The 26586-nt window shown below is 52.3% G+C and overlaps 14 protein-coding genes across 14 annotated transcripts; 10 read left to right on the top strand and 4 right to left on the bottom strand.

Annotated features, from left to right (window-relative positions):
* The first annotated feature begins 194 nt into the window (after positions 1–194).
* P153DRAFT_206619 (uncharacterized protein) lies at positions 195–2474 on the top strand. Its single transcript, XM_033662543.1, has one exon. It carries the CDS (start codon positions 510–512, stop codon positions 2070–2072), a length of 1563 nt encoding a protein of 520 aa, XP_033525301.1. The 5' UTR covers positions 195–509; the 3' UTR covers positions 2073–2474.
* A 126-nt stretch (positions 2475–2600) lies between these two features.
* On the top strand, positions 2601–3801 carry P153DRAFT_313027 (uncharacterized protein). The gene is made up of 2 exons (XM_033664865.1): positions 2601–3543; positions 3595–3801. The coding sequence occupies exons 1-2, from the start codon at positions 2813–2815 to the stop codon at positions 3650–3652; spliced, it is 789 nt and encodes a 262-aa protein (XP_033525302.1). The 5' UTR covers positions 2601–2812; the 3' UTR covers positions 3653–3801.
* On the top strand, positions 3770–4854 carry P153DRAFT_395319 (uncharacterized protein; the record flags this gene model as incomplete). Its single annotated transcript, XM_033671395.1, has 3 exons — positions 3770–3817; positions 4241–4347; positions 4413–4854. The coding sequence occupies 3 exons, from the start codon at positions 3770–3772 to the stop codon at positions 4852–4854; spliced, it is 597 nt and encodes a 198-aa protein (XP_033525303.1).
* Positions 4855–5091: 237 nt separating this feature from the next.
* Positions 5092–6884, bottom strand: P153DRAFT_336945 (uncharacterized protein). Its single transcript, XM_033665726.1, has 2 exons — positions 6382–6884; positions 5092–6330 (listed from the first exon to the last, which is right to left on the bottom strand). Exons 1-2 carry the CDS (start codon positions 6569–6571, stop codon positions 5558–5560), a joined length of 963 nt encoding a protein of 320 aa, XP_033525304.1. The 5' UTR covers positions 6572–6884; the 3' UTR covers positions 5092–5557.
* A 1202-nt stretch (positions 6885–8086) lies between these two features.
* P153DRAFT_313036 (kama family protein) lies at positions 8087–10827 on the top strand. The gene is made up of 6 exons (XM_033664866.1): positions 8087–8401; positions 8478–8790; positions 8839–8886; positions 8963–9182; positions 9235–9565; positions 9698–10827. Exons 1-6 carry the CDS (start codon positions 8216–8218, stop codon positions 10370–10372), a joined length of 1773 nt encoding a protein of 590 aa, XP_033525305.1. The 5' UTR covers positions 8087–8215; the 3' UTR covers positions 10373–10827.
* On the top strand, positions 10493–10945 carry P153DRAFT_206704 (uncharacterized protein). The gene has a single exon (XM_033662544.1). It carries the CDS (start codon positions 10612–10614, stop codon positions 10849–10851), a length of 240 nt encoding a protein of 79 aa, XP_033525306.1. The 5' UTR covers positions 10493–10611; the 3' UTR covers positions 10852–10945.
* Positions 10892–11841, bottom strand: P153DRAFT_365547 (acyl-CoA N-acyltransferase). Its single transcript, XM_033667841.1, has 2 exons — positions 11525–11841; positions 10892–11427 (listed from the first exon to the last, which is right to left on the bottom strand). Exons 1-2 carry the CDS (start codon positions 11728–11730, stop codon positions 10974–10976), a joined length of 660 nt encoding a protein of 219 aa, XP_033525307.1. The 5' UTR covers positions 11731–11841; the 3' UTR covers positions 10892–10973.
* A 923-nt stretch (positions 11842–12764) lies between these two features.
* P153DRAFT_395323 (uncharacterized protein) lies at positions 12765–14288 on the top strand (the record flags this gene model as incomplete). Its single annotated transcript, XM_033671396.1, has 4 exons — positions 12765–12881; positions 12933–13253; positions 13315–13432; positions 13487–14288. 4 exons carry the CDS (start codon positions 12765–12767, stop codon positions 14011–14013), a joined length of 1083 nt encoding a protein of 360 aa, XP_033525308.1. The 3' UTR covers positions 14014–14288.
* Positions 14255–18047, bottom strand: P153DRAFT_206862 (uncharacterized protein). Its single transcript, XM_033662545.1, has 3 exons — positions 17400–18047; positions 14628–17313; positions 14255–14572 (listed from the first exon to the last, which is right to left on the bottom strand). The coding sequence occupies exons 1-3, from the start codon at positions 17854–17856 to the stop codon at positions 14497–14499; spliced, it is 3219 nt and encodes a 1072-aa protein (XP_033525309.1). The 5' UTR covers positions 17857–18047; the 3' UTR covers positions 14255–14496.
* A 222-nt stretch (positions 18048–18269) lies between these two features.
* P153DRAFT_336961 (CBP4-domain-containing protein) lies at positions 18270–19157 on the top strand (the record flags this gene model as incomplete). The annotated part of the gene is made up of 4 exons (XM_033665727.1): positions 18270–18682; positions 18736–18808; positions 18858–18969; positions 19021–19157. The coding sequence occupies exons 1-4, from the start codon at positions 18645–18647 to the stop codon at positions 19155–19157; spliced, it is 360 nt and encodes a 119-aa protein (XP_033525310.1). The 5' UTR covers positions 18270–18644.
* A 260-nt stretch (positions 19158–19417) lies between these two features.
* P153DRAFT_336962 (DNA repair endonuclease XPF) lies at positions 19418–22455 on the top strand. Its single transcript, XM_033665728.1, has 2 exons — positions 19418–19518; positions 19567–22455. The coding sequence occupies exons 1-2, from the start codon at positions 19474–19476 to the stop codon at positions 22354–22356; spliced, it is 2835 nt and encodes a 944-aa protein (XP_033525311.1). The 5' UTR covers positions 19418–19473; the 3' UTR covers positions 22357–22455.
* On the bottom strand, positions 22383–23361 carry P153DRAFT_365550 (nucleic acid-binding protein). The gene is made up of 2 exons (XM_033667842.1): positions 22846–23361; positions 22383–22790 (listed from the first exon to the last, which is right to left on the bottom strand). Exons 1-2 carry the CDS (start codon positions 23012–23014, stop codon positions 22606–22608), a joined length of 354 nt encoding a protein of 117 aa, XP_033525312.1. The 5' UTR covers positions 23015–23361; the 3' UTR covers positions 22383–22605.
* Positions 23362–23567: 206 nt separating this feature from the next.
* Positions 23568–24385, top strand: P153DRAFT_365551 (uncharacterized protein). Its single transcript, XM_033667843.1, has one exon. The coding sequence runs from the start codon at positions 23607–23609 to the stop codon at positions 24168–24170; it is 564 nt and encodes a 187-aa protein (XP_033525313.1). The 5' UTR covers positions 23568–23606; the 3' UTR covers positions 24171–24385.
* A 366-nt stretch (positions 24386–24751) lies between these two features.
* On the top strand, positions 24752–25603 carry P153DRAFT_384141 (uncharacterized protein; the record flags this gene model as incomplete). The annotated part of the gene is made up of 1 exon (XM_033670310.1): positions 24752–25603. One exon carries the CDS (start codon positions 24752–24754, stop codon positions 25601–25603), a length of 852 nt encoding a protein of 283 aa, XP_033525314.1.
* Positions 25604–26586: the final 983 nt, after the last annotated feature.

The following is a 26586-nucleotide window of genomic DNA, read 5'->3' on the forward strand; positions in this document are numbered from 1 at the left end:
ATGGGGTGTTGTGTTGTTGGGATATTGGAGGGATTTGGTGGATAGGTCGAATCAATCCCGAGCGTCGAGATTACGAGGCAATCGCATGAGGGTGAATCATGGTGTGACAATCCTGATATTGGAGAGAGTAAGAGGTGGGAAGATGTGTCGAGGTAATGCCTACAAACATGCACCATGCACGTCTCTTTCTTCTTACTCCATGTTTCACTACTCTATGTTTGTCTATCCACCATTCATATTCCCAGCCCAACCTTACGAAGTGAGCGAACGCACACGACTGGCGTCACCAAAACCATGTCCAGCAATTCCGATTGCTGTATTTCACTCCTTCACGTGTCCAGCCACGCATCCAACAATCACCCAACTATCATTCGCTCACTCACTCTCCACGTACAACATGACTAACAACAACCACCTCGCCATTCACATTCTGCCAATTACTTCTACCATCCTTCACCTTCTGCGGCCACCAAAATGAGAACCCACAGAAGCTCCTTCGATACCGGCACATGCCAGACCAAGACTCCGAGGCATACCGCAAGCAGGTCCAAACTCATATCCAGGATCTGATGTCTGGCAACCGACCACGAGATCCTCAGCTCGCTGCCGCTACTACAGGCAGACTTGTCCTGGAAGGCGTCGTTGAAGCGGTGAAGATGTATCGTGAGCACAAACAGGAAACAAAAGAGCAAGGGAAGAAGGATGGGGAACGACACGGCCACAAGTCGAAAGACGGACATCATGGGGGATCACGGGAAGGGCATGGTCACCGGTCGGGGGAAAGGAAACATCGCCATGGGTCAGGAGAAAGACATCACCATCGGTCTAAGGAGCGACGGAAAAGAAGTGGTAGTCGAGAGCGGCAAAAAAACGACCGTGAAATCGTAGACCCAGTCAGAGAAGGACGTAACGACGACGACTCTCGTTTCGTGATGACCGGTGGCGCAGGAGCACCTAGCACCCAGCCCACCTCTATTCACAACGCTGAACACCGTGCAAGATCTCCCCCACGTCGAGAGAGACCCGTCACGCCCGCTGGTCAAGTAGGTGCCTCTCACTCTCCAACTCAGCCACGAATCGGTCCTGACGGAACATCATTCGGCGACTTGCCAAGATTCAAGATGAAGAAAGGCCCAGCAATGGGCTTCGTAGCACATGCTATGAACACCTACCGACACGTGAAAGCTGAGCAAGAGGCGGGGTTGCGGTCCAAGGGGATGCTCGAGAAGCATGTGGATGGTTGGAGAGAGAAGAGGGGTGGTGCGAAGCCCGCGGATAGCCAGAAGATTCGAAAAGGAGGTCAGGGTGGGAAGGATGATCGGGAGGATGATGAGCCTGCGGCGAGGGATTGGGAGAAGATTAGGGTTAGTGGTCCTGGGATGAGAGGAGGAGATAGAGATGGAAGGCTTCGCGGGTCTCAGGAGCAGACAGGAGGAACAGGGAAGGTTGGACGGCAGGCTGCTCCACCGACTTCGACTTCGTCGCCAGCATATCAAACCATATCGCAGCCTCGCTCTCCCACTCCGTTTCATGGGCCACCACCGATCACTGTCACACCCCCTAGTGTACAGCAGACGTTTGCAGACTCCCCGATTCCATCGGCGCCATCTTATCCGCCGCAGTCATTCCATGCTCCTCAGCCTGCACCGACTCCTGCGAGCTTCTCTGCTCCTTCTCATTCACCTTCCATACCAGTGCCGCCACCAATGCCTCCTATGCCACAAGCCTCGCCCCTTCCACCTCCACCCCCACCTCCTGCCCCCTCGCGTGCGCCAAATCCACCCAGCAACCAGCACGCAACCCTCTTCTCAGCAATCCGCGGCGGCACAAACCTCCGCAAAGTCCCCACTTCAGAGCAAAAAGACAACAGCTCAGCAAAAGAAACAGGCAAACCCATCTACCCAGAAACACCGCACAGCCACGACGTCGAAGCCCAAGAACACGCGCAAGATACCGAGGAGCAGGAGAGAGACCAAGCAGAAAGTAAGTGCCTGCCATACAAACCAGAGGTGCGACGGTTGTTGACGTATAGTTGGTTCGAGCCGGAGGATGAGTGCGGGGGCTTGGAGTGAGGATGGAGATGGAGATGGGCTGAGGAGTTATACGATTCCTGACCGAGGGTTTCGGCAGAGGTTGGGGGAGGCGTTGGGGGGTCCTCTTCGGAGAACGGATTCAGGTGAGTTTTTGAGAGGTGGGATTGCTGGGTGAGGAGGTCCGACTGACGGTATCGCAGAGCGCATTAGTGGTTAGTGGGTGGGAGAGTTCTTCTAGACGGGTCTGTGAAGGTGCCTAGTGACTGATGGTTGAGAGCAGATACTACGTCCACCTGCTCTTCAGCTCGGACGAGCATTGAGGATATCGACGTGTTCGGGGGTTTGGCTGCGCATGTTGGAGCTCCCACATGGAACTAGGAGGGTCTACGAAGCGACGATGGCTGAAAGCACAGTGGATAGACATATTTACTACATGATCAAGTTTTGTGAGGTTCTTCAAGAGTGAAACAAGCACGCGCAATCCTGAGCCCAAGCTTCACTGCCAAGGAGAGTAGAAGGGTCGAGGGATTCGAGGCTAGGTGTCCTCCCTGTTCTCCCTGTCCGTGTCTCAATTCGAAATCAAATCTTGAAGCTAGAACATTGTTGTCGCGACTGCAGACGTGGGCTTTATTTTTGTGCCGTTCGTTGCGACCCCGCTGTTTAACATTCCTCGTAGCTGGGCTGTCACTGTGTCAAGTTCCCGTTCCCCACACCGACCGGGGACCCTTCGTCTTTACATCATCCGGCGTCTCCCCTCCACCACGCACCCGACATCCACCATGCGCTGCTCGACGACGCTCCTCCTTGCCCTGCCGGCGCTCTCTGCCGCCCAGGAGCAGATGCCGCTGCTGGAAAAGGTCAAGGGCTTCTTCAACAAGGCGACGGCTGCCGTGTCCTCTGCCATTCCCGCCGCGCCGTCGGCCCCCGTCGAAGCGGCGGCGGCCAAGGCTGCAGAGGCGATCCAGCACCCGCTGACGCTGGAGACGTGGAAGGAGACGCTGACGGTCGACCCCACGGTGAGCACGCCGACGACGCAGAACTGGCTCATCTACATCACCGGCGGCAACTCGACGTGCTACGGCTTCTGCGGCGACGCCGACAAGGCCTGGAACGCATCGCTGCCCGTCCTGGCCGCCGCGCCCAATGCGCCCAAGTTCGCCCTCCTCGACTGCGAGACGGAGAACATCCTGTGCAACTCGTGGTCCGTCGGCGCCCCGTCGCTCTACTACTTCCAGATCCCCAAGCCCCTGGCCGACCAGTCCGCGCCCGTCCCCACGGTCCGCCACATGTCTCTGAACCGCACCTCGACCACGGCCGAGACGTTCAAGACGCTGATTGTGGACAATGAGATTGAGAAGGTTGAGCCGTACGAGGGCGCTTTCCATCCCTTCAACGGCCTGATGCAGCAGTACCAGCTGGCTATTCCGTTTGGCTACGTCAGCTGGGCCCTCGCCAAGATGCCCTCGTGGCTGCCTATGATTGCCGTCTCGTTCCTCAGCAGGTCGTTCATGTAAGACTGCCCTTCCTCTCCAAACACCAGTATGCTGACAACACGTTCCAGGGGCAAGCGCATGAACCCAGGTGCTCCTCAGCAGGGTGCACGACCCGCGGCGCAGTAGATGCACTTCTGGTTTTTTCCGGGCTTCGGCCAGTTACAGACACGGAATCAAGTTCTTATCGAGCTTGGATCAATGGCGGACGATGCACGTTGGATGGTAGATTGGTTGTTTTCCATCATGGCTTACGGCATGTCTCTACGACGGTGGGGTGGGATACGCGCTCGAGTGCGAGATCTAGGACGGATCGCAACTTGATTTAATTTAGTCCCATCTGGGACGGCGTCTAGCAACATCTAAATACACATTTACATCTCACTTCTCCACATTCGCTTGCCCCACACATACTCACTCACACGCCAGTGCCAAGATGAAGGCGCGCTAAACTGGATCCCAAAATCTCGCGATGTCTGAACTCCGCAAAGCCGCCTGCAACTTTACAGCCCATCACAGCAATCATGGTGAACATAATAAAACGCATGCGCAGGCTCCAAGATGTAGGCTGGCCACATCTCCATGTCCATAACCCAATTGAACAAAACTAACAAGCCCCACAGAAGGTACGAACCCTCCGCATCCACCTCCGAAAGCGCCGCCCGCAACTCCCACCTCGCCCTCGACGACTGACACAACACTGACACGCACGCACAGCTCCTCTGGATAAGATGCGGGCCCGGCGCCCTCACACTCCCCAAGGAGATTACAAAAATCCGCATGGAATACAACACAAAGATCTACGGCGGCCACCAAGGCGCTCGGTAACCCACTCCCCTCGCCCCCTCCTCATAGCCAAAAGTGTGCTGCTGGCTCACACCCCAAGCAGCAAGTTCTGGCGCGACATGCTGCCGCGCATAAAATATCGCAACCCGGCTATCCCCATTGAAGTCGCGCGCCACAAGGACCCCTCGGGCCCCTCGCTGCTGCACATTTATATGAAATCCGCTGCGGCGTCTACGTCTACATCTACATCACCGCCAACGCCCACACCATCAGACGAAGCGCAAACAGCGGATGACAACAAGCCAACACACTCAATCAACATCAAAGACCAGGTCGAGCACGAGATCCTCGAGGCGTTTATCGCCAAAACAGGGGCTATGGAAATCAGGCCCTCGGCCCAGGAAGTGCAGGAGATAGCCGAGATCAAGGAATTCAAGGAGCGGAGCGATGCGGACCGCGTCATGGTTAGGGAGAAGCTGTTGGCGGAGAGGAGGGAGGCTGAGCTGCTCAAGTTGGCGAGGGGGGAGTTGTCGGAGGTGAATTAAGGGGGGAGGGTTGGGATGGGATGGGATGGGACATTTGCATCGGGCTTCGGCACGGCACGGCATGGGCACGGCGTTGCATGGGTTGGTGGGTGGGGAGTTGGGAAGATGACACGGCATGGCAGGGCAGGGCAGGTCATGGGGAAAAGAAAGACGGGGCGTGTACAATACTACATAACATGTATGTATGTTATACCGGGTTACAAGGCGTGCGTAGGACGGCGCGGAATCGCATCTGGCCCAAACAACGTCGCTCGACCGCCACCGCTTGGGGGGGTTGCATTGATTGGATTTTGCTGCTTTTGGATCTGGCAGCGTGTCACAAGAACATCCGTTGGCACCCGCCCACGAGAACTGTAGACCGTTTTGCTCCACAGGAAAATGTGGGCGCGTACCTTGCGGACCCGGGGCCGTGGGAACTCAACGCATATGCCGTTTGCCGTGTGTGACCATCGCTTCCAATGATGGAGCAGCCCTGTGCAACCATGGCTTTCAACGACCCGCTTGTGTGATCCATACGCAGTTTTGATAAATTACACAATCTATGTGCGTTCTCTTCCGTTCACGTGCGGCGATTGGCATTGGTTGTGCCCTGGCCGATTAGGTGATACACGTCTCTTTGTATGCATTCAATGGGGGCAAGGGAACCGGGTTGATGGTCAAGTGTCATACCATTAGTCTACTTGAATGAGGACGGACGTGGTGCTCACGAAAGAGCAGCACCTTTCCACCACGTCGTAGCGCCTAGAATAAACACAACCACCATGGCGTCGCTCACCACTGTACTCCAGATGACGCCGTACCGACCGATAGTTCTCACATAGCCTCCATACGGTGCGGGTAGTATACCTGCAACGGTGCTGAGAATGCCGCTTCCTTGCAGTTGGCCTTTCTCGACAAAGTAGCGTGACGACTGCATGACAACTTCGAAAGTTGCAAAGAGGTAGAAGAAGTGCGCAAACGAGTTTGCAGGTGTAGACTCGACCGTCCAGTCGTCAGCAACAACGAGGTCACGTGACTGTTTCGAGCCGGAGAAAGGTGTCCTGAGGACAATGTAGGTAGCAAAGGCGAGCGAGAACAACGAGTGTACCAGCCGCCAGATCCAAGCAGATGACTGTGTTGGAGAGGGTTCCGCGGCAGATCCACCCTGCATTGCGGCAAACATGTCGGCCATTCCTGGGGGCATACCTGGTGGCATGCCTGGCTGTCCACCCGCGGGCCCTCCTGAGCCACCAGGGAAGCCAGGTATGCCGCCACCGCCACCCATCATCTGCTGCAGCATGGCCATCATGGGGTCCTGCGAGGCGTCGCCTGCCTGGCCCTGGGAGAAGGGGTCTGAAGCGTTCCCTTCAAAGGCAAACGGGGAGGGTAGACGAGGCTGCGAGGCAGGCGCATAGTGGTGCTGCGAAATGTCTATTTCGTCTGGGTCAGGTGTAGCAGTTCCCGACATTGCTGGTGTGGGGCCCGGAGAGGGTTTGACTGCGATGCAGTTAGCCATGGATACGGTCGGTACCACTACTACCTCCGTACCTGGTACATCTTTCTGCAGTTCACTGAGATCTCGGGGCGGACCCCCCTGCAGGGCTGTGATCTGTTGGAGTCGCGATGCCCCGCCTGTAGTAAGTTTGGCTGCGCGGCGCTCGCGCCTTAGGCGAGACTGTTTCTGTGCAGGTGACTCCCCGGGCACTTCTCCAGTCGTAGGGGCAGTTGGGTCTTCCATGATGTGGGCGTATGGCGTGGGGTGTTGGGGTTGTTGGAAATTGTGAGGGAGAGAGACTGTTTCGGTGTTGGACGACTGAGGTCATTCTGCCTTGGCATCTGGCATCTGGCATCTGGCATCGAACGCGGAAGCGACGATTTGTCTCTTCCACCACCCTCTTTCTCCTTTCCTTGCTGTCACACCATCCTTGACACCGCCGCCTCACCCTGGCACGCTCGCTAGGAATGCTCGCAAAGTATATGCAACTCTTCATTCACCCGCAAATTGTGTTGCCATCGACTGGTCACACCGTTCTTTGTGCCGACCCATCCCTGACGCCCACTCTTCACCGAATATGATAGTGCATTCTCAAGGGTATATCGCAAATTTGTGACGTCGTTCGCTCAGTCAGTGTTTTTTCGCATCTGCCGTAGGAATTGCTTTTTCGAAGTCTCGAGTCGATCACTCGCCCAACCCAACCGGTTACTGACATCCTCACCGCACTAACGTACGCGTCCCAAATACACGTCCACGGTCCTTAATCACACTGGCTGGACATGTTATCCGTTTGCATTTTACACCTATCATACGCCTCCGGAGTACATGCAAGATTTGCTACGACGGTGAGGCAGGTTTTCAGCTTGGAGCTACCGTGCGTACAACGCAGGGGAACATACACCCCCTTCCCCGGCGTATGTGTCTAGTAAAGGAGCCAATACAGAAAGGCCTATGAAGCCTTTTTTAGCTTGGGTAGGGCTATAGTTTTGTGAAGCGAGAGCTTACGAGCTAGAATAGCACGGCAAAAAGCCTCTCCATGGTCTGTGTAGAAGGATCACTCCTATCAGATCCTGAAGGTTAATAGAATAAATGCTTGGCACTTGAGCAGGGGGAAGGTATATATCCCAACCTAAAATCGCCGGCCCGGTGATGGTTCATGCCCCCGGCCTGCACTCCCTATTGGCCAAAGCATATGGTAGGGCATATTCGACGTCTCTTGTAGCTTATGCCAATTGTCTTAAGCGGCGATGCTCGGCGAGTCAAGTAAAAAAATTACACTAATCCTATTTCTCTATTGCACACTTCACCCTTAAAATACATCTGTGAGTACCGCGGACCAGGGGCATATCCATCTCTCTCTGCTCGTAAGGGGCTTCAGGACAACGTATTGTTTATTGTGTAATGACGGCTTAGTTCAGTCTGGCGGTGTCGATACGCGTCTATCTCCGCAATGTGACTTGACGCTGCATACGACTGCTACCCGTTAAGGCTTACACAAGCCCCCGCAAATTTTATCGTATGTGGCTAGGTAACTTGCATAGCGAAAGTTACCGTCGAGATGGAATCGGGCGCCTTATCTGTTGCGTGTGACTCGTCTCAACGCTCCACGGACTAAGCTCCTGTAGCAAAAGTCCGACGTGACACTGTGAATTACCTTCCGGTCCCTCGTTGCATGTTGAAACGTCATGGCCAACGTAATCACAGATCAAGGTGGTACGATGAACTTCACTTGGAAGTTACACATCACATGAATCAGGTAAACGCCTTTAAAGGTCTGGGTGTGCGTGATGTTGTCCTCTCTCTTGTGGTCCAGTTCCTTCCTTTCACATACACAAAACGAACCCTTCAACTTCACTGTCACAACAGGATACTATCTTGATCAAAACCATGTTTAGCACAGGTATGAAAGCAAGAAACTTGACACTACGGTCAAGACCTTTCTGGGCTGCACGACTACTACAGCAAAACCGAGCACAGTCAACGCTCAGGGATAGGAGCAGGGAACGCTATTGGGATCATATTGAACCATGGAAGGATGTTTCATCCGAAGAATTCATCTCCTATCGGTGGCAGGTACGTGATAATGATCTATATTCCGACTTCCAAAAAACAAATAATTATGCTCAACTCAAGTGCTGACCTGACCTAGCTTCGTAATACGATACCAGAAGGAAAGAAGCTGCAACGATTCCTGCACGAGGCACTCCCTGATAATCTAGGCCCGTCAACAAATCCCTTGCTCCAAAATCTCAAGACTAGAGACGACTTCATTGCAGATGCAGTGGCTGCCCTCAAACTAGCGCCTATGGCTATACGGCTTACCCCGCAGGTTCTGTCTCGTATTGACTGGGAGAACCCTCTGGATGACCCCATTCGTAAACAGTTTCTCCCACTAGCAAGTGGTATCATTGGAGACCACAAGAAGTTGACGTTGGATTCACTGCACGAAGAGGCTGATAGTCGTGAGTATTTCCAATGAACAGACGTGAACGGGCGCTAACGTTGATTAGCTGTTCCTGGCTTGGTCCATCGGTATCCAGGGAGGGCTTTGTTTCTGGGTAAGCATGCCTCGTTGCACTTGAAAAACAATTCTTCTCAATTGCTATAAGAGGTTGCATTCACTAACTACTTCAGCTACCTCGATTTGCCCGGTTTACTGTCGATTTTGCACGCGATCATATGCGGTTGGTGCAAACACTGATACCGTATCCAAGTCACCACAGAAGCCTAGCCGCAAGCGATGGGAGCTCATCTTTCAACACATCGAGACGCATAGCGACCTTCAAGATATCGTAGTTTCTGGTGGTGATGCTTACTATCTTCAGCCCGAGGATCTTAAGCTGATTGGCGAGCGGTACGTTGGTGTAGAATTATGCAGTCTTCTCAGAGTTCTAATCATTTCACAGGTTGCTCAGCATTCCGCACATTCGACGTGTGCGATTTGCGTCAAAAGGACTCGCTGTAGCCCCGGGACGTATTCTTGACAGGTCAGATCCTTGGGCAGATACTCTAATTGATCTCTCGAATCAAGGTCGAAAGATGGCGAAGCAAGTTTGCCTTCACACTCACTTCAACCATGCCAACGAGATTACGTGGATTACGAGAAAAGCCGCACACCGTCTCTATGAGCATGGTGTGATTGTACGCAATCAGTCCGTGCTTTTGAATGGAGTCAACAACAATTTCGATGCGCTTAGTGAGCTCATTACACAACTTGCAGATATGAACATCCAACCTGTCAGTACTCCACTTCCGAGCATAACTCCTGTCAGCTTACTACAAACCCCACTGACCATGTAACTTGGATAAAAATATCTCCATGCTTACATGTCACATATCCGCACAACGTTTGCTAACTATAGATCGCAGTATTACGTCTACCAATGCGACATGGTTCGCGGAATCGAGGATCTTCGTACACCCCTAAGCGAAATTATCAAGCTCGACAAGCAATGCCGTGGCACTTTGTCCGGTTTCATGATGCCATCCTTCGTCGTAGATCTGCCTGGCGGTGGAGGTAAGCGCTTAGTATCCACATACGAAACATATGATGAGAAGACCGGCGAAGCAACGTACACCGCTCCTGGGTTGCCTGGCCTGAAAGGAGAGATGACTTACACGTATTGGGATCCTGTGCCTGTGACCGAGTCGGCGATGATGGAGCATCGACTACAACAGGAGCAAGCACTTTTGGATGGTAAGACTTTGGAACAACAGAGCAGCTCGACTATACCACTCCCTCAAGAGCAGATCCGAGAGAAAGTCAATCAAGAGCCTGAGCCTGCAGGTCGTCTGCCCGTTCAGGAGCTGTTGTTGGCCCCTAAAGGACCCCATCTGCAGCAAGATCACAGGCTCCACAACCTCACGAACAGTCTCAACAACCGAAACGCCATGGACGTATACCAGCATACTTCCGCACACATCCATCCTGGTTCTGTGTCTCGAATCCGCAACACACAACCTTCTGCTCATGCAGTCGCAAGTGAGGTTCTCCACATCAGCGATGCACAACACGTTGCATCTGCGAGATCTTCGAGTCTGTAAAGTCAATTCACTACAAACGCCCACGAACACACGTTTCTCTCTTTCCCTTGGAGGTTTTTGTAAACACATTTCCAGCTCCATCTCGTTTCAAACGGTTCCCCATGAACCCCCAAAAGTTTCTCAGTTTTTTTATTGCACAAATTGGTAACACGGGTTTTTATGTCGAGTAGGGGGGGAAGTATAATCGCTACCATTTTGCTTCTCAAGACCCTTTTTGCGTTGTTTGGTACCTGAGTTCAATGCACCAACTTATAAAACTTTGGGCCTTTCTTTTTGCTTTTGTTGGTTGCGAGCTCGAATTGTACACTACTTCCCTCAAACTGGTTCACATTAGAGGCACTGGGTTCTGCTTGATTCGTCTTGCAGCTGCTGTTTGCTGGCGTTGTTATAAACCTGCTTTCTGGGGTTCAAAAGATGTACTACTGAACGTCATACGCAATGAATTGTTATTACCCTCGTTGCTTGCTACCATCCCGTGAACATATCAACATCGTTTCACTCGGCTGGAGAAGAAGAAGCTATGCAGTTCCTTGATAATGGTACTTTAGTATTGCCTCAAAGATAAATTTCACCCTCTCTAGTAGCACAGGCATGATGGTTCTCAGCCCCTGCTCCCACCTTCCTTTCGATTTCCCACCTCTTGAACATCCCCCAAATCTTTCTCCATATGCAAGACCCGTATCCCCTCTCCGTTCGGACACCTGACCACATCCTCCCTCCCACTCCTCACGTATCCGCACTTCTCATACAACGCCACTCCACTCAACGTCGCCCCCATTTCCAACTGCCGGAACCCGCCAACCTCCCCTACTTTCCCCTCCTGCGCTCGTGCCTCGCAGTACCGCATCATCATGGTACCGAGCCCACGGCGCGCCCACGCAGGATGCGTGAAAATTGCGCGGATACTTGCTCTGTCAACAGCAGGGTCACGTTTCGCAGGCATGCGAAGCAGAGAGGGTGCAGCGTCCCCGCCGTACAGTGTTTTGCGGAAGGACCAGCCGCCGCACGCGCAGATTGTTGAGGGTTGTGATTTGGGGTGCAGGATGAAGTATGTTCTGGGTTTGCTCGTCAGCGGACGTTGTTCCGACGTGTCACGCCCCAGTCAAAAAGTCGGATTAGAAGGTTTGACGGGAGTGAATGGATCTTTCCTACTGGTCGAGAATTAAAACTGTGTCGGGCCCGAAGAGGAAGCCTATCGAACCGTCGAGCTCGGCTTGGGTGTAATGTCCTTTTGCTAACCCGCGTAACGAGTCTTCGATCATCTGTTGGAGAGCGGGGATGTCCGCTTTTGTAGCCGGCCGGAAGGTGAAGGTTTGGGTTGCTTCTTGAGCTTTTGCGTCTTCGATGGGGTTGCTCATTGTGGATGAGTTCGCTGAAATGTGCTGATGATGTTGTTTTGGGTCAAGATCTAGGGGTTTAGCCAGTTTGCGTTGGTTTTTTTCTGCCATTTCTACCAGAGTTGCTGATAGCGTAGGGCTGTATTTTCCCGGAGACATTGCGCTAATGGGACGCGATCTATGTATCGGTCCTTTTCTAACAAAAGTGGGCGTTTCCCGACGGGAAACGCCTGCTTGGATACCGATATCAAAGGACTCGGATCAAGGACATATTGATCGTCTTGTCTTCTCGCAACGCTGATCGTGCTGCTGATCGACAGAAACGCCTCAACGTTAACGCCACCAAATACTGACCGTTTTGATCATGACTTATGATCGACGCATGACTAGATTCGATCGACACAAGATGCGTCTCTTGGCTATTAACTAAATTTGGAGTTGGCAGTGACAATCATAATGATATCGTGGTCAAGATCAAGGTCAAAGACGATCGCACGTGAATCGCGTGTTAGTCGCGTTTCCTGAGCTCTACTCGGCCCTAACAGCTCGCAAAAGCTCGGGATTTGGGAAATCCGGCCGTGCTACGCACGGCCCACCTACATCAACGATAATCATAACCTCAACGATACCAGCAAAATTATGCAAAATGCTGCAAAAATAGAAACTTTATCTCTGCAGCAGCAACAGCATATTTTGAAATTCTGAAAAAGCTAAAACTCTTGTGCGATAGATGCAGCTGTCTGTGTACATCAGAAATTAATATTAAACGTTGTTGGTAAAAAGTCCTAGTAACAATTTTAATATTTTGGTGAGGAATATCGTTGAGGTATGATTATCGTTGATGTAGGTGGGCCGTGCGTAGCACGGCCAAGTTCTTGAACTTCGAGCTCCAGCGAGCTGTTAGGGCCGAGTAGCCACTGATGTCACAGCATGCTTGCCGTTCCGATCATTTCCATCTCCTGAAATTTCCCCGCCATCCCAAGATTGCTTCTGGAACTTCGTGCATCTTTTGGTAATTTCACAGATAACATTCCACATAGCATCTATTAACCACAATGCCTCCAGCAAAGAAGCAGAAGACGAGTGAGGCATCGAGTGCTCCAACTCAAGAGGCCGAGTCCAGCTCCGCAACTCCGCATAAAGGCGACTCTGACTCTCCCAAACTGCGTGATGTAAGCATCTTCCATCTACGAACGCCATCTCATTGCTAACGTTCAATTCAGTCCAGAACTATCCCGCTCTATGAATACATCTGCATGCACCGTCCGCACTTTGACTATGAGGTTGAGATCCGCATAGCAGGGGGAGACCTCGACGACGTGCACGAAAAGTACCAGAAGCAACTTGAGGAAGACTCCAAGAAAGGAATCGTTCTCGAGCCCGCGAAAGACCATCCTGATTGGAAATGGACTATCGCTTGGGAGGGCTTCAAGACGTGTCTGGACTACCGGAGGCGCGCGAACTATTGCGATCCTGACAGATTCAGCATGTATATATACAACGACTTCAACGGATATGGGCTGCAGGAGCTCATGGAGAATATTGTACGCGCCGATTAGCTATGTACCTGTGTATGTCAAGGACATACTGCTAATTATATGACAGATTGTCTCCTTCGACGGCGCCCTTAAGAAGAAAGATGACGACGCTCTCAATCGAACCTGGGCCCTGATCAGCGGCCTCAGTCTCTGGTTGAACGAAACGGATATGGGCCCGTTCATCGGTACGCATCATCCATCCATCCACACTCTCGCCGCTAACCTAAACTTTCAAATAGGCAACGAAGACGGCGAGAGAGTACAAGCCCTAACCGGACTAATGGGCTACGCTCTCCTCCGCGGCCTCGCCGCCATCGACAAAGCCTCCCAACTGAAACCCGACTCCGACTTCCCAGACCTCCCCATAGTCATCTCCTCCTTCCTTGAGTGGTCCAAAGACCTCCCCGACTACGGTATCGAAGGCGACGCCGTCTCCTGGCGCCCCCACGCTGCAGCATACTTCAAGAAAGGCAAATTCGACGCCAACAAGGGCGTTACCAGTACCGCCAAGCTTCTGGAAGAGCTGGAAGAAGAAGGCGAAGTCAACGAAGGCGAGCTGCCTAACGCGTCGACCAAGGATCCCTGGGGGTGGGCCAAGCGACTGAAGGAATACAAGAGAGAGCATGGCCCGAAGATTGGGGGCACCAACTATGATATTACCTTGATGTCGAGGAAGGAGAGGGCTAAGCATGCATTTAAGGGAGTGGATCCGCTGAAAGATGTTTCTGAGAAGGATCTTAAGGAGGGGAATCTTGATTTTGCTTAGAAGCGGTTGGGATTGTGAAATTGTTGGGGTTGGGGTTGATTTGTTGCTTCAGTGATACTACTGCTTCGCTCGGATCGACTTTACATGGAGATGAACGTAATGCTGTTCAAAATATGCAAAAAGAGCAAGACCATGTATGTCGAAAAACACAAAAGGTGACCCCAATCAGAGATCTACAAGGAAGATATACAGCAAAGCAGTCACTCGCCCGCAAAGGGCGAAACCGTTTGGATTGAACATATCTAAAACTGCGCCTCTAGTGTGTATACCCAACCGTGCCATATCTCAATTATACATAAACGCACTCTCCTGACCATGTCCGTGAAAAAGGTTGTCGTCCAGATGCAAAACCGTCTACATCCCGTCATCTATTCGAACAGAATGTGCCAGACCTCATTGACAACAGCACGCAACTCCCTCGTCACGCTCTACATGACTGTACAATTCTCCTCCTGCTGTATTTGGTTCGTGCGACTGAGGCGCTCACGCTTCATCTGGACTTTTGAGCCGCCGCGTTTGAGTTCCTCGAGACGTTCCTGAGCTTTTGGGAATTTGTATGCTGGGTTCAATGTTAGCGGATTTCGATCTGACTTGAGCTTGCTATGCTCGCTAACCACGGCTGTGATATTGAGGGAGAAAGAGGAGGATCAAGCTTACCAGCAGCACGCCCATACCAGCGCTTCGCCTCGTCCAGACTCCTCGGACACCCGATACCGACTTCAGTAAAGTAACCCATGGCGAACAAGGCTTTGGGCAACGGGGGCTCAGCACAGGCGGCTTTTCGCGCCCAGAGGTAGGCTTCCGTGTCGCTTTGCTCGAGGACGCCTTGGACGCCGGTTAGGTACCAGCCCGAGAGCGCAAGCTCACTCTGATGTTCTTCTTGAGTGGCGGCTTTAGTGTACCACGCGATACTTGTGCGAGCGTCAATCTGGCACCCCAGCAACCCGTACTCGTATGCCTGACCGAGTCTGAATTGCGAGAACTTGTAACGGAGATCTGCAGCTTGGTGGAAGAGTTGCAAGGCATATGCTTCATCTTGGATGATCCTTTCGTTCCCAGTTTGAGCTTCGTAGATGAGGGCGAGCTCGTGTAAGGCGTGCGGGTTATCTTTGTCTGCGCGGTCTGCAGCTCGCTTGAGCATGTTGATGGCTTCACCGAAGTTCTTCTGTTGGCCGAGAAGACCTTTGAGAAGGATCATGCCCATCTTGTATAGCGCAGGTGGGTCGCCTAGAGCTGCAGCCCGTCGATACCATTGTACTGCTTTGAGGGGATCTCTCTTTGTGCCACCGCCTTCTTCGTGGCCCATTTCGCAGCATACAGCTGTCCGATATGCACTCGCGGGATGGCCCGCTTTAGCTGCAGATTGGTATAGAGTGAAGGCTTCTTTAGTGTCTACCTGCAATCCGAGGAGACCTTGACCATAACAGTCAGCAAGATAGAACATGGCTTCCGTGTAGCCATTGTGAGCAAGCTTCTTGATAATCTTGTGGCCTTCAAGAATGTACTTTTCGCGATTCTTGTTCCGTGTGCGTGTATCGGCAGTGCCTCCTTCATCAGACAGTACGCTCGCAGCTTCGACAAGCTTCTTCGCGAATAGCAAGCCTGTAGCGCTATCTGAAGAGTTGGCTTTCCATGTGTTGCGTAGGCGGTTCAGTTCATCGTGCGTAACTGGGTGCGGCATTGAGACCGGTCGCTGTGATATTGAATTTTGGCTTTCGTAGCTTATGCGTGAACGATCATTATTATACTGGCGGACAGGTGGTGGTCGTCCACTTTGATTTGGTTGTTGTTGCTGTTGGTTTTGCTGTATTAGACCAGCTCGAATAGGAGTTGGATGTATGGGTAGAGCATCCGGATTTGTCTGTGGTTGGACGGTACCAGACCTCTGCCCTCCGTGAAAATCGCCAGGCGCTCGTCCCGACGCCGGGGTTGTTGTTCCTGGCCGAGGGATAAAGTTGCCTGGTGGCGGCGAGGAAATGTTCCTCATCGTGTTTGGTGGTGGTTCTGAATAAGCAGAGTTGTCCGAATATTCTCTGTGGACTGGCGGCGGTTGTCGACCATATCTCGGATCAAAGTTCGGGGGCGGGCCTCGTGCTTGCTGGAAATTATCACTTGTCATTGCTCGAGGAGGCGGTCCTCGGCCTCTCGGTCCATTTGGCAATCCGTTAGGACCAGCGAAACCAGTATTCGCTCGAGAGGGAGCAGACATGGGAGGCGCATCCCCAGGTAGTTCATACGTGCCCATGTTATCTCCAGGCAACTCATATGCACCATCAGCATACTGTCCATGCAGATCGTGTTGCAATGGGCTATGTGACGCCTGCCGTTGAAAGTTGTTACTTTGAGGAGGCGCATTACCCGTTGGGCTTGCATACTGAGCGTTCCCTATAACGGGGTTGGCGGACAAGTGATCATCTATCGAGTCACCTCTCCGATGGCGATGACTGGTTTCCGGTATAGCATCGAAATTAGGCATTTCAATAGAATCAGCTTCGCTGATTCTATGGTGGTTATGTGGCTCCTCATGGTAGTCGTCGTAATAGTTGTCCACATTGCCTTGTTGAATTTGAAGTTGCTGATGTTGATGTGGAGGGTATTGGCGCTGCTGCTGTTGTGAATGCTGTTGTGGATGCTGCCGTGGGGGCGGCATCCGTGGCATTGGAGGCTGTTGCTCAAACTGGCTCGGAGGGTTGTTTGGCCGTGTTCCACCAGCGGTCGAAGGCCTAGTGGGAATATAGGCCGGAGATTCAGGCCCGTGATAACCTGTGACAGTACCAGGAATAGGCCACTGATCTTGCTCGTCATGGCCTCTTCCTGGCCCTGCGCTAGGGAGACTTTGTGGCATGGTCACAGACCGCTTGGTGTTCGGCCCAAAAAGCTGCTGAGAAGGTGATTTTGGGTCAAATTGCCGCGGCGGAGGCGGCCCTCGAGCGCCTCCGAGGTCCATTGGAGGTGGTCTTTGGCCTGGTGGCATCCGCTGTGGTGGTGGACGTCGGTTTTGCGCATTGCCTTCAAATTGCCCCGAGTCCTGTCTCCCATCCGATCCTGACCGTGCTGTTCTTCCTTGCGGAAGGCCCGTGTTTTGTGGCGGCATGTGCTGTCCCCGAGGAGGCGGTCCTCTTTGTCTGGATTGCGCTCCGACCTCGCCTACGTTCATCAGCGACATGGCTTGGGTCATTTTGTCGGTGGTTGCTGGAGGCTTAGGCTTAGGCTTGGGCTTCTGCGAGGGAAATGCTGGAAATGGGTTGTCGAGGGGGGCGTTCTTGGGAGAAACGGGGTTGAAGAGGGAGCGATCGAGGCCTGCGATTGGTATACAATTAGCACACACTCCAACTACGTGTATGCCGTGCCATTTTTCCTCCTCACGTCTGGTTGGGGCGACTCACCCGGAGGCCTTGATGCTGTTCGTTTCTGCTGGGGAGGTGGCCGCGACCCGTCTCCTCGACTCGACCGTCTACTTCTGGGGTCCCGGTCTTGCCGTGGCTGTTGTTGGTGGTGTCCGTTGTGCGCCTGTTCTTGCGCGTATTGGTTCTGCGGTGGGGGTCTTCGCCCTTGTTGCTGCGGAGCCTGTCTCGCATGACCATTCACGTTGTTGTACGCGCCTTGTTGCTGCGCGCTCTCCCATCCGCCGTTTTGTTGCGCATTATATTGGTCATATTGGTCGTAGTGGCCGTATTGACCATTGTCCCATTGCTCGTGGGCGCCCTGCGCATAGCCCTGACCATAATGCTGCTGCTGCTCGTACTGGCCGTCGTAGCCCGCATACTGCTGTTCCTGTTCATAATATTGTTGCTGCTGCTGTCGCGGTTGCGCGTAACCCTCATGCTGCAGTTGGTAGGCCATGGCGATCCGGGGAGCAAGCTACTACTCCGCGGCTAGCAACGTGGAGAGCGTTGATCAGCCCCGTCTAACAGGATACCGATAGAGGCACGGGCGTGATTTGGGGAGACGGTGGGGTTCAGGATGCTCCAACTCGACTTCAATTGCGCACAAGACATGACACGGAAAGCAGTGGGCGCTGACCTGAGCTTATACTTTGGGAATTACGTGGTACCTGACTAACGTTTCATCCAACCAAGGAAGTGTATGTGGGTAATGCATGAGAAATTGCTGCTCGTTGGCCTGATTAGTCGCGCGAAGTCCCGTGAGCGGGCGCTCCACAGCGAATCCTCGAGTTTCACGGTTGGTTTCAACCGCGGCCTGCCACTAGGCGCCGTTGTAGTCAGATGAATTGCTCGACGGCCTCGACGGCCTCTGAAAATGTCGTTTTTTTTCAGAGCTGCAGACCCAACTCCGACGCTGTACCTGACTATGCTTTCGTGAGACCTAACCCATGCAAACGCGCCTTGAGGTCATCAACGCTGAGTTCCTTGAAATCCTTAGGCACGGCGCGGAACGCTAGCCGTCGCAACATCCGCATCCACTGCGGAGATATACGACATACGACTGTGGCGTACTGCGCCACACGCTAACTCCATCTGACTTTGATATCGATTTAGATCATCGACTTCATGACCATCGCCGTTCACGAGTAACTCACCAAGCCACACCAACAAGCGATCGGTGGAATTTACTGTTTAGAATTACATAACCCCCTTCATCAACTGCGAGATAGCAGCGAACGATCGATCATGCCTTCCGCAAGAACATACATCAAAGCCATCACAGGGTATTGCCAGCAACTTCCCAACCCCTCCAAAACTCGCCACTAACATCTCTCAGAGGCGCAGTCCTCTGCATAGGCGGCCCGGCACTTGTCATGTGGGTGACGCCAACAGAAGAGGAGATATTCAAGGTACACCAACTTCGCCACGTGCCTATGACATCGTCCTAACTCTTCCCAGAGATACAGTCCAGATCTTCAGAAGAAGGCCCTTGCACGCAGAGAGCAAACACAGCAGGATTTCGATAACTTTACGCGTCAGCTAAAAGAGGCGGCGCGATCTGACAAACCTAGTGAGTGTTGCTGTGTGACGGAAGGTGCGGATTTTTTCTGACATGGAACAGTCTGGACTGCTCAGAAGGAGATCGACGCACAGCGGTCAACGGATGAACAGCAGCGTCTTAGGGATGAGCGGGATGCGTATGCGGCTGAGTCGAGGAGAAGGCAGGCAGAGATTAGGGCGAGTGGGAGTGGATCGTGATTGATGATTTCTTCGTTTCATGTATGCTTTTATGTGTAAGAATAGAGTCAGGACGAATCTACGCTCCTGTTGAGGATGAGGATAGTTATGATCATACAATGGCTACCTTTCAACATGTTCAATCTTGACTTGCATATCATGTAACTGTCTGATACAACGTATAGATCCAACCCTGCGCTGGGAGCGGAGCCTTACCAACCACAAAAAATCAGATCGCGTGACTGCGCGCTTCTCCCGAGACACTCAACGCGAATCGCTGTCGCACGTTAACGATCCACCACAACACCCCCCACCGACGCCATCCCATCTGCACCAAATGACCAGCGATGCGCAAACTCCCGTGAAACTCTCCCTCCCTCTTGTACGTGCACTCCGTCACCTTCAATCGCTACTGCTGATGACATCATAGGAATTTCAGCAAGACATCTTCAAAGAACTGCGCGAGGAAGATGAGCTCGTCCTCCTTGCGCGGGGCCTCGGCCTTCTGCGCATAGTCACCAATCTCCTGCACTCGTACGATGCCGCCGGCAACAACCTCATCCTTCTCGTCGGCGCCGACGATCGTGAAAATGTCTGGATTGGCGAGGCGCTGGCCGAGCATGCGGCCGTCAGCATGGCACCCAAGTGCAGAGGGCTAAGCCTGGTGAATACCGACTTGATGACTGTGGGTGCGCGCGAGAAAATGTACGCCCAAGGCGGTGTGTTTAGCATCACGTCGCGGATCCTGATTGTGGATTTCTTGTCTGGGTTGCTGAACCCGGAAACCGTCACAGGTATAGTGGTGTTACATGCTGAGAAGGTCGTCGCGACATCGTTAGAGGCCTTCATTCTGAGAATCTATCGGCAGAAGAACAAGGTGGGCTTTTTGAAGGCGTTCTCGGATACTCCAGAACCATTTACCTACGGATACTCGCCTTTATCGAACATGATGAAGAACCTTTTCCTGAAGAAGCCGGCGCTGTATCCACGATTCCATGTTTCGGTTGCAAAGTCGTTGGAAGGACGTAAGAAGGCGGAAGTCATTGAGCTGGAAGTGCCTATGACAGACGCGATGCAGGACATCCAGAACGCGGTGCTTGAATGCGTGGAAGCAAGTATCAGCGAGTTGAAAAAAGCCAATCCTGGTCTTGAGGTGGAGGACTGGACGCTGGATAGCGCTCTCCATAAGAACTTCGATCAGATTATCAGGCGTCAATTGGATCCTGTCTGGCATCGAACAACCTTCAAGACACGACAGGTTGTTCGTGACCTCTCGCTACTCCGGACAATTCTACATGCGCTTCTTACGTACGATGCTGTTAACTTCAATAAGTATCTTGACACAGTCTTGGCAGCGTCGCAACCGCCGCCCGGTTCGACGAAACAGAATCAATCCCCGTGGTTGTTTCTTGATGCAGCAGACACCATATTCACCACAGCCAAGCGAAGAGTATATGCAGGCAAGGTTTCTAATGCAGATCTAGCGAACAGCACTACTGCCGTACCCGAAGCTCTAGAACCCGTCCTTGAAGAATCTCCCAAATGGATCCAGCTTGCTGAGATCTTGCAGGAGATTGAGCAAGATGCATATCTCAATCCCACACCGCAGGACTCTTCAAATGGCTCTATACTCATCATGTGTGGCGACCACGGTACCGCAGCACAGTTGCGAGAGTTCTTACAAACCATGTACGTGAAGCCTGAGGAAGCCACCGATGACGATGAAGACGACAGCGAGCCGTCGGCAAGATTCATGATGCGCCGCAAGCTCCGCAACTATCTTTTCTGGAAACGCGACTTCAGCAGAGTCAGTGCTGCGCTGTTCTCTGAGAACCAAAAAGCTATCAACACCAGCACCGAGCAACAAGCAAAGAGCGGGATGCGTCAGTCCTCGGGCAGACCACCTCCAAACAAGCGACGACGTGTGAGAGGAGGTGGGAACGCCGCTGCGGGTCCTTCTCGACCAGAAAACGGTGCTATGCGCACGGCGGGGGACCGAGACTCGCATATCGCAAGCCTCATGGCTGAACTCCAACCCACCGAGTTCGAAGCCGCACAAAAGTCTGGCGATGTAGGCTTCGACCCTCTCGAGAACATGGAAGACTACTACGAACTATTTTCGATGGACTCTTTAGCCATCGTGCATCCCTATTCAGGCGATCTTGACGAACATATTCTCGAGGAAACGAAACCGCGATATGTTGTCATGTACGAACCAGACGCTGCCTTTATCCGCCGCATAGAAGTCTACCGCTCCAGCCACACAGATAGGACAGTCAAAGTGTTCTTTATGTACTACGGCGGCAGTGTAGAAGAGCAACGTTATCTTTCCGCCGTGCGCCGTGAAAAAGACGCCTTCACACGGCTTATCAAGGAGCGCGCAAACATGGCCTTGACGATAAACCCAAATGCCAACCTCGCACCTGAAGAATCTTTCCTCCGCACAATCAACACACGCATAGCAGGCGGCGGTCGTCTTGCAGCAACTGCCGAGCCCCCCCGCGTAGTCGTCGATGTGCGCGAATTTCGCTCCTCCTTGCCCTCTCTACTTCACGGCCGCTCCATGGTCATAGTACCCTGCATGCTGACAGTAGGCGATTACGTTCTCACACCGCAGATCTGCGTCGAGCGCAAGTCCGTACGCGATTTAATTGGTAGTTTCGCAAACGGGCGGTTATTCAACCAAGTCGAGTCCATGATGGAGCACTACAAGCACCCCATGCTCCTGATCGAATTCGACCAGAACAAATCCTTCACCCTCGAACCGTTTACCGACTTCTCCGCCCCGTCAAACGCGTCGGGTCTCGCGGCCGCACCGGATTTGCAGGGCAAAATCGTTATGCTGACGCTGGCTTTCCCGCGCTTGCGCATCATTTGGTCCTCGTCCCCGTACCAGACGGCTGAAATCTTTGCCGAGCTGAAGAAGCAGCAGGATGAGCCTGATCCGCTGAAGGCAGTGCAGTTGGGCCTGGATCCGAACATGGAGGGCAACGAGATGCGCAGCTTCAACCAGACGACGCAGGATATGCTGCGCGCGCTGCCGGGCGTCACGGAGCAGATTGTTACGACACTGTGCTTGAAGGTTGAGAACGTCATGGAACTGGCGAATATGAATGAACGGGAGATTTGCTGGCTGATTGGGACGGATGTGGGGAGGAGGGTGCATCGGTTCTTCAATAGAAGTGTGTATGAGGACGTGCAGCTGCCTACATTCACGTAGTATTACGATTACGAAATTTGAACGATGAAGGGTATTGCATGCATTTCTCCTCTATCTCATGACATCGCAAAGGTATGGAACAGGGTGGCCGTCGTGAACCACGAACAAGGCAAAGAAACAAAAACTTCTTCTCGCAATTCCGTCCGCCCGCTCGCAAGAAGCAGCATTTGAGCAGCTCAGGCCTTGGGCAGCAGGAACCAGCCAAGCAAGGAACCCCGAGACAGCATGGCGGACCACACGGCAAGTCCTTTAAATGTCGTCGATGTCGATTTCCTTCTTGCCACCCGTCTCCTCGTCCGAGTCGCTGTCGTCACGGTCCTCGTCGAACTCGAAGCCGATGCCTTCGTCGCCCTGGTCGCCGTATGTGTCCGTCTCGTTGATCTTTGCGTTCTCGGGGAGCTCGCCGTAGGCTTTTAATGAACGGGCTTCGTCGGCTGAGGCCACATTAGCATTCATGCGTTTGTTATAGATGAAAGGTGTAAAACATACCAGAGTACTTCATAATCACATCGCCCTTCTCGTCCTGGTAGTCTCGCAGCGACAGCAGGATGATGTCGCCCTGGTTGATCCAGACCTTCTTCCTCAGTTTGCCGCGGATATGCGCCAGACGACGTGCGCCGTCGAAGCACTGGGCCTCGAGACGGCCGTTTCCGAGCATCTTGACGACCTGGGCGTATTCTTGGCCCTCCTCCTTGAAGACGAGTTCGCGCTTCTCGTTGTCGTTCTCGTTCTTACCCCTACGCCTGTTCTTACCACCCTGTTCAAAGTATTAGTGTGCTGTGCTTGTGTAGTAGTGTTGTGTGTTTGGAGAGGCAGCGCATGCGCCATGCTCTTCAACTCGTAGCCCCCAGGCTTCGCAGACAGTTGGGCTTCCTTGCGCTGAGAGGCGTGGCGGGGCTGCCCCGCTGACACAATAACAATAGCAAGCAGACGTACCTTTCCCTTGTTCTTAGGCATCTTGGTCGCGGTTTGAAGTTGTCTTGGTGTTCGGAAGTGTTGTTTGTGAGTTTGGGGGCGGAAGCGCCGCGGTGGTTTATGTAGTGTGGCGGAAGTTTGGTATTGGGAGGTTAGTTTCAGTCACTGTGGGTTCTTACGGTTGACCTCATGCGCTAAGAGAACCCGGTCTAGTGCTCACTAGCGTCCGATCCCTCCAACCATTGAGGTGACTTGATATTCATATTCGCGACTCACCTCACGTACACTCTTTTCGTCCCCTTTTTTCAAAACAGGGTTGGAGACTCGATGACAAGATGAAAAGTATCTTCTCTCTCCTGGCGCGGCAACAGCTCAAGACGTTCAAAGTCAACTACGCACCAGAATACAAAACTTTCATCATCCACCATGTCTGCACCGACCAGTCGCACCCCCTCAACGAAGCGCAGAGGCGGAGACAGCGAGAGTGGAAGAAAGAGGGTCTGTGGTGGCATGCAACAACAGGCGTCGACTTATCCAAATCAAGCTGCGTGAGAGCGTGGGCTAGGAGACGACTGCGCAACGCAGTTACAGAAGAACTGAAGGCGCGAGGGTACGACGAGAAGGGGAAGCCGCTCGATGGGGCCTCTGTAAAGGGGAAATCAGATCTGACGGGGAGTCTGAGGTTGCATGCTCAGCTTCCACTGCTGCCCGCGACATATGTAGATGTGAAAGAGGAGGTGGGCAAGGTCTTGGACATGCTGCTAGAGGGAGCCAAAGAAGAGACTAGGAAACCGACGCCTGGTAAAAAGAATAATGATGGTCATCCACACCGGAAGTCATCTGGCACGCCTCCTCAATTTCGCATTAGGAGGACAAATTCGGACAATATACACTCTTGATGTTGTGGGCTCGCAGTCATTCTCTACTTATTTGTTTTTGTTTGACTCAAAGCACTTGTAGACATGAAAAGGGTGTTGCAATATACGTCCGCAGTCATAGAATGCACTTATCATTAAGAAGCAATCGTCTATCCTCTTGATGTTAGTTTCGCTTTTCCTCTTGTCACTTCCCATCTGCTACCATAGCATACACTCTGTATTTTTTCGTTTGTATTGAATGTCTGCCGATGGCCGTTTTCTTTTAGAGCGTTGGTCGACAAGTAGGAGGTGAAGGACAGTAAACCTCTCCTGCTCGCGCTAAACCTGAACCTCACTAGCGCTATGTTTGAAGGCACATGAATACCAATCTTATTGGAACGAGACCCCGCATCAAACAAACCATCGAAGCATGTTGCGCGACGCCCTTTGCAGCAGCTTTTGAATATTACGCCTTGTTTGTAACTTGTTGCCACCAATCTAGATTCAGGTGACGCTAATCGTACAACCACTGAAGTACGTTCAACTCACCGATTTGTAGCATTGAATAGTAGGACGTGGCAAGCAGGGACACTGGGGCCGGGGTACCGACCTCAACCCAAAAGATGGTTCGCATTCCAAACGCAGTTCGACATCTACCGCAGAGGCTTCCGATAGCGACACTAAACACTCCGGGATCCAAAAGGGTTTCGAGGCCCGGTGTTTTCGATTCGGCGACAAACCTTGGAGAACGAGGCACTCTGGTGCGCCCGGCACTGAAGTTGAGTGACGTTTTCTCTCAGCAACGAAGTCTCTACTCAGACTCCGAGGATACCGGCCACGTACCCTTCACAAATTGGCCCGAGGAGATTGTTTTCAACCCCTATCCACCTCCAGGCTATGTGTTCACGCCGTACACAAATCCACGTGGAGAGAAGATTGTGCTTAGCCCGTGCCACCCACCGCCAGGCTATGTATTCGTGCCCTCTGGTAACCACTTCGTTACTCGGACCTGTCGCAAGCTCGCACAGAATTTATATGTTGTCTGTCGGCCTCAAACTTGGAAAGGAAGTCCTATGCAAATAGGCCTCTATGTTCCGGGTGGTGTTTTCCAGCAAGCTGCATCTGCATTCATGGCAAAAAGAGCAAGGATGGAAGAACGATTGTGGCAGGATCTTGACAAGAGTTACCCTACGATTCCCCCTGATGATAAGAATAAGATTCACAGCTATGTTGTTTCACAATTTCCTACCCAAGCCGGAGGATGGTTTCCGGTCGACAACGGTACTACAGTCTTTGTTTATGTCCGCGATCAGTACACACAGTTCAAGTCTCTTGATCTTTCTAGAAAAGGTCGAGATACTGAAGCCATCGCTCAGGCGCATCGGAGAGCTCGAGAGATTCTAGCCTCCTGGCGTGCTGAGGACTCGGGAGAGGAAGAATCGAGCAAGAACAAGGGAGAAGGTTCAGGACCATGATATCCAAAACTATAAGTGCGATCTATCGTACTATGAAGGACAGTGAAGAGGAATGGAGGTGTATAGAAGGTATTTCACCGATCTGTAATTCGCCATTGACGCAGCGGCTACGCGCTCGGTTGACAATGGTATCTGCACCATGCTGCGTACTAGGTATGTCGTATCCTCTCAATAAAGATGACGTTGATAACCTAAAACGATAGGACATTCAGTAATTCCAAGACTTGGCAACGTGGCCGAAAAAACACTCAGTTTCCTCCTCTTGTCAGCATTTATCTGAAGCTTGAGTAGGTCCCGGTCCAACCAAGAGACGGGGGCGGCGAAAAACATATAGGCGCTAGGCCGTATCACTGCCTTTGGTTCTGTCAGTGGAGCTCTCATGGCGCGTGATGTTTGGGCGTCATATACTCTATTCAATCAGTATTTTGCGAAGAGGCAAAGATTCCTAACAGTCCAATGTGTACTCGGTCCTCTTTCCACTAATCAAGATAACCGAAGTAAAAATTTCCCTGGCACCTCGTTTCTTCGTCAGGCAATACCCTCTTTTTGACATAGTACATCTTGGTTGTCAAAGTCCAACACAGTAGCTTTTTTACAAGCGCCTTTTTTGCAGACATCTCTACCTCTACACCAACAGGCGCAAACATGTTCCCTTGCTCTTCGAATTTGAAATAGTCCTTGGCAAATCCCAAGTTCCGCGAATCATGATTCCCCATTCGGACAAATTGTTCCCATATGCTTTTGAGTCGTACCAGATCGTACGAATGTACTAGTAACAATGAACCTGAGATCTGAGTGAAATAAACATTGCCTTTGTGAAGTCCAAACATGACATTGAAAATTATGGCTGTGGTTATTCGGATGCAGACAAAGCTTCCTTCCAGAAGGGAAAACTCTCCTAGCAGATATGCCTTGTTTGCAGCTAGTTGGGCGTCCGAGTCTGTTGCTTCGATCGGCATACCTGACTTGAGGGGAACATGGAG

Source organism: Dothidotthia symphoricarpi, assembly GCF_010015815.1.
Source record: "Dothidotthia symphoricarpi CBS 119687 unplaced genomic scaffold P153scaffold_7, whole genome shotgun sequence".
NCBI classification, from domain to species: Eukaryota; Fungi; Ascomycota; class Dothideomycetes; order Pleosporales; family Dothidotthiaceae; genus Dothidotthia; species Dothidotthia symphoricarpi.

Excerpts from the sequence above, each read along its gene's own strand:
- P153DRAFT_365547 (XM_033667841.1), bottom strand. The coding sequence starts at position 11,730 with ATGAGCAACCCCATCGAAGACGCAAAAGCTCAAGAAGCAACCCAAACC. Across the intron at positions 11,428-11,524 it reads ACAGTTTTAATTCTCGACCA|AACATACTTCATCCTGCACC; the intron begins GTAGGAAAGATC and ends GAGCAAACCCAG.
- P153DRAFT_336962 (XM_033665728.1), top strand. The coding sequence starts at position 19,474 with ATGACCAGCGATGCGCAAACTCCCGTGAAACTCTCCCTCCCTCTT. Across the intron at positions 19,519-19,566 it reads TGAAACTCTCCCTCCCTCTT|GAATTTCAGCAAGACATCTT; the intron begins GTACGTGCACTC and ends ATGACATCATAG.
- P153DRAFT_206704 (XM_033662544.1), top strand. The coding sequence starts at position 10,612 with ATGCACCAACTTATAAAACTTTGGGCCTTTCTTTTTGCTTTTGTTGGT.
- P153DRAFT_336945 (XM_033665726.1), bottom strand. The coding sequence starts at position 6,571 with ATGGAAGACCCAACTGCCCCTACGACTGGAGAAGTGCCCGGGGAGTCA. Across the intron at positions 6,331-6,381 it reads ACTGCAGAAAGATGTACCAG|TCAAACCCTCTCCGGGCCCC; the intron begins GTACGGAGGTAG and ends ACTGCATCGCAG.
- P153DRAFT_365551 (XM_033667843.1), top strand. The coding sequence starts at position 23,607 with ATGAAAAGTATCTTCTCTCTCCTGGCGCGGCAACAGCTCAAGACGTTC.
- P153DRAFT_365550 (XM_033667842.1), bottom strand. The coding sequence starts at position 23,014 with ATGCTCGGAAACGGCCGTCTCGAGGCCCAGTGCTTCGACGGCGCACGT. Across the intron at positions 22,791-22,845 it reads TGTGATTATGAAGTACTCTG|CCGACGAAGCCCGTTCATTA; the intron begins GTATGTTTTACA and ends ATGTGGCCTCAG.
- P153DRAFT_313036 (XM_033664866.1), top strand. The coding sequence starts at position 8,216 with ATGTTTAGCACAGGTATGAAAGCAAGAAACTTGACACTACGGTCAAGA. Across the intron at positions 9,183-9,234 it reads CTTAAGCTGATTGGCGAGCG|GTTGCTCAGCATTCCGCACA; the intron begins GTACGTTGGTGT and ends ATCATTTCACAG. Across the intron at positions 9,566-9,697 it reads CAGATATGAACATCCAACCT|TATTACGTCTACCAATGCGA; the intron begins GTCAGTACTCCA and ends TATAGATCGCAG.
- P153DRAFT_313027 (XM_033664865.1), top strand. The coding sequence starts at position 2,813 with ATGCGCTGCTCGACGACGCTCCTCCTTGCCCTGCCGGCGCTCTCTGCC. Across the intron at positions 3,544-3,594 it reads TTCCTCAGCAGGTCGTTCAT|GGGCAAGCGCATGAACCCAG; the intron begins GTAAGACTGCCC and ends AACACGTTCCAG.
- P153DRAFT_206862 (XM_033662545.1), bottom strand. The coding sequence starts at position 17,856 with ATGGCCTACCAACTGCAGCATGAGGGTTACGCGCAACCGCGACAGCAG. Across the intron at positions 17,314-17,399 it reads AACAGCATCAAGGCCTCCGG|GCCTCGATCGCTCCCTCTTC; the intron begins GTGAGTCGCCCC and ends TACCAATCGCAG. Across the intron at positions 14,573-14,627 it reads CCCTCAATATCACAGCCGTG|CATACAAATTCCCAAAAGCT; the intron begins GTTAGCGAGCAT and ends CATTGAACCCAG.
- P153DRAFT_206619 (XM_033662543.1), top strand. The coding sequence starts at position 510 with ATGCCAGACCAAGACTCCGAGGCATACCGCAAGCAGGTCCAAACTCAT.